This window comes from Cynara cardunculus, assembly GCF_001531365.2.
Source record: "Cynara cardunculus var. scolymus isolate 2C chromosome LG 3, CcrdV1, whole genome shotgun sequence".
NCBI lineage: Eukaryota > Viridiplantae > Streptophyta > Magnoliopsida > Asterales > Asteraceae > Cynara > Cynara cardunculus.
The window spans coordinates 8,847,444-8,851,321 of NC_037530.1; the positions used below are offsets into that span (position 1 = coordinate 8,847,444).

At 34.8% G+C, this 3,878-nt stretch overlaps 1 protein-coding gene across 1 annotated transcript; it reads right to left on the reverse strand.

The window, feature by feature from the left end:
* Positions 1-628: 628 nt before the first annotated feature.
* LOC112509514 (60S ribosomal protein L35-2-like) lies at positions 629-3,662 on the reverse strand. Its single transcript, XM_025114504.1, has 4 exons — positions 3,583-3,662; positions 3,364-3,499; positions 900-1,056; positions 629-815 (listed from the first exon to the last, which is right to left on the reverse strand). Exons 1-4 carry the CDS (start codon positions 3,584-3,586, stop codon positions 741-743), a joined length of 372 nt encoding a protein of 123 aa, XP_024970272.1. The 5' UTR covers positions 3,587-3,662; the 3' UTR covers positions 629-740.
* Positions 3,663-3,878: the final 216 nt, after the last annotated feature.

Here is a 3,878-nt window from a genome sequence, read left to right on the forward strand (position 1 = left end):
ATTAAATTTATAAATTTTTATTTAACTTTTAAAAGTTGCTTATTTACCATATTTTATCCTCAAAAGATATTGGCTAGAAAGATTTTAAAGGAAAAATAAATTCTCAAAATAAATTTTATCATATACCCATATTTTGCCCCAATTAAACCATTTGCAGTGAACGACATCGCTTCTCCCTCGTCACTTCTCTCTGCCCTCATTGTCGTCCGTTCTCTGCATTGTTTATCGAGTAAGAGTGGATGACAATGGTTTCACGAGAGGAAACGATGATACTGGGTATGAGATTTGAATGATGTATGAATTATGAATGATAAAAATGATTATTAAGAAAACAAGCACTCACCAATAGAATCGAACACACTTGTATTACTGGGTAAGATTTTAATACATGAATACAACATCATATACAACAATTTATCTAGAAAGCACCTTCATTATCGCTCTTACCAGTTAACATTTTTAGCCTTTGTAACATTCATCCGATAAGGTAAAAAGACCTGATAGGCACGCACGTCTAGTAAATGACACCTTATATGTCATCCAAAAGTTCCTTTCGAGTTTAAGGAGGGACACGAAAGCAACGTAAAAAAAAAATCAAAAGACAACGCAAAATAAAAAATAAAAAGCATTTCAAAGCAAGATCCAATGTTTAATCCTTTTGTAAAAACATCAAATTTTCTGATACAAATTCAAATTCAAAAATGGACCTAAATTTCCATATCTCAATTGGTTTCTACCAACTATGCCTTAATTGCATACTTCCTCAAAGGGAAGTACTTGTCTTTCTTCTTCTCTCGCTCTGTCTTCAACGAAGCCTACACCATACAAGAAGGAAAATAAGCAAAATCAAAGAAAATGATTATAAAGTGTTGTAAAACGAACATGATTCAGCGGTGTACCTGATGCTTGGTTAGACGCCTGCGAATGGCTCTAGTTTTCTTGGGACGCAGATCAAGAGGCAGATACTTCTTCTTCTTGTAAGCTTCCCTAAGCATCGACTTCTGGGTCTGCGATATCACAGTCAGCACCTGTGCAATCGATGTCCTCACCACTTTACTGCAATTATTAAGATTATTACTCTTTAAATAAACATTTAGCACCACCAGCCAGACATGACAAACCAAACTAGTACATCTTCACAAATTGCAACTGGTGGCCAAACCCAAGTATTTGATGCAACTTCTTAAAACTCACAAATATGTTCTGTAACTAAGGATTTGATATCGATGAGTTGTGAAAATAGGTAAAGAATGTTAGCAAAACAAGTGCAAAAAAACTTTTAGAACACTTCAAGATATCCATTTGCAACTTAAATAAGATTTGTAGCACCTACAATGCAATCATCAACAAACTAGTTAATTCGAAGACAAACTCCTGAGCTTCATTGCATGCCTGCTTGCATTTAGATCATCAGCTACTAATACAGCTGAATGAAGGAAAAATAATTGAAAAGGCAGTCCGTTATCTAATGTTGTAAAATCCTCATGAAACCGATCACGGACCAACATTTATAGAGATAATATGTGTTGGATTGAAATTGATCTTGACAAGAAACCACAAATGGAACTATGAAGTTGATGGAGGCGATCGAGTATCCAGCAGGCTGGGTGGTGTTGATTTATGGTAGAAGTTGATGGTGACAACAAATCAACAATAGTACAGATAGGTGCTACTGACGATATTGATGCTAGTGACTATATCCTTGATATGGAGCTGGAACTGCTAATTAGTTTGGATTCAGATACAGCCGAGAATGCATAATGTACGAATAAAAAAACTAGCTTCAAATGTCCGTAATCCGAAGGACATTTAGCTTCAGTAATTATTTTCCAAGTACACAAACTCACTCGTATGAACTTTCCAATCTTATGGAATAAACCCATCCTGCTAATCGCATCTTTATAGCAGTGGTAGTGTGCGGTTTGTAGTCATTAAGAGAATATCTGGAGAACTGGGATGCCGCAAATAGTGGCACTGTCACGCTATGTACCCTGTTTGACTGCTATTTGTCCTGCACTAGCTCGTTCCACAACTCCAGTATTTTCTTGGTTTTTTCTTCACTGGCCCTCTTCTCCACAGAGTGGTGAGTACTCATTTTTTTTCTTAAAACGTTAGTGGGTTCATCATTCATAAGCAGTAGGATAGGTTCTATTCAAATTTCTTTTCAGGTCAACTGTGCTTATGGACAGTCTATTGCTTACTCGGACAAGACTTTGCTATTGTTTTAATTGTCAGTAGGTTCATCAATTTCATATTGTTGTAGTTTCTTTTTACGTTTGGCCTTAGCAAATTTTAACTTATAAACCACTTAAACATTTTTTATCAATCAACTCCTTGTTCTAACTTCTAAGTTGATGTCTTGATGTTCAAACTATACATTTTTATCCGATACATATAATATCTAAAGCTTTACACATATATAATTCTAATTACTATATAGACCGCTTTACCAACATGATGGCCACTATATCAAATCACAGTCCTACCGCTATTTCAGATGGTGACCGTTGTAACAGCATAATATAAAATTCCATCCACTGATAGATGATAAGAAGAAAAGGAATTTCATTATGATATAAAGTGGCTACCAGTGAATTCACAACGCTTGAAATCTACAAATATCAATATAATTGAATAATGAGAAACGTACAAGAGCGTAGCTAAAAAGACGACAAATTTAACACAAAATGTGCTTTTTGCACCATTTCCATCTCTAACGAAAACACTATAATTGACCAGAAAATGATAATATAAATAGTAAACACCAAATTTGATGAAACAGAATCCATTCACACTATATTTGGTGTTGGTTTCCTTGCATAACTTGATACTGCAAGTATGAGATTTAGTTTGAATTTTACTTGATACATATATCATATATTCATATCACAAAACAGATTTATATTCATTCTCTGTTTAGATTATATTCATTCTCTGGTTTTAAGAAATTTAATTATTTACATAATTTATCTCATTATAAGTTTATGATTGCTTTACAAGAATTTGAAAAACTAAATAACATATCGGATTAAAGGACACCAACATATATATTTGAATACAAGAACCCGACCAATGAAAAAGTGAAAAAAACATAATGACAAATTAAATAAAACGAAACGGAATTTCAAACATTGTAAAGTTAATAAATATGTGAGTATTATTGAAAATAAATACAATCAGAATTAAGTAAGAACATGCCAACAATTTGGTACAAGTATACGGTGTAATAGGATTTAGTGTAGGCCAAAATAGTGTAACCAATAGTGTAATGAGTTCGAGATGGTCTAATATGGCACAATACATTCCTTGAAACACTCCTATCTGTATGTATGTATATACGCATGGCGAGAAGGAAGAACTTACATCTTGGAGAGCTTGTTCGGCGCACCTCCGGTGACCTTGGCGACACGGAGAAGAGCAAGTTCGGCTTTAAGATCCTTCAACTGAGCGAACAAATCAGCCTTCGATTTGCCCCTCAGCTCATGAACTTTGATCCGAGCTGTATTTCATGTAACAATGGCAAAAATTACACAAGAAAACTAAAATCGGAATATCCATCGAGAATCCAAATGCAGAACTTACCCATTGTTTTCGTGTGATCGGAGCAGAAGCAAACTGCAACGGAGGCTACCTCTGAAACCCTAGCTCCGAAAAATACACGAAATATTAGGGTTCAGATTGGGTGGCTTTTATATATATATATATGAAGGGTCCAGCGATGTAAAATGGGCTTTGTCCATCTCATTTATATATGATTTGACCCAATCTGGCCCAGTTTAAGTTTACCCATACAAAACCGTTGGATCGTTCAAACCGGACCATTTTTGGCGGTTTAAACGGTCTGACGGTTTGGTTTGATTTGGAAAAAAGTAAAACCG

Excerpts from the sequence above, each read along its gene's own strand:
- LOC112509514 (XM_025114504.1), bottom strand. Across the intron at positions 1,057-3,363 it reads CCGAACAAGCTCTCCAAGAT|TAAAGTGGTGAGGACATCGA; the intron begins GTAAGTTCTTCC and ends TAATAATTGCAG. Across the intron at positions 816-899 it reads GGCGTCTAACCAAGCATCAG|GCTTCGTTGAAGACAGAGCG; the intron begins GTACACCGCTGA and ends TGTATGGTGTAG.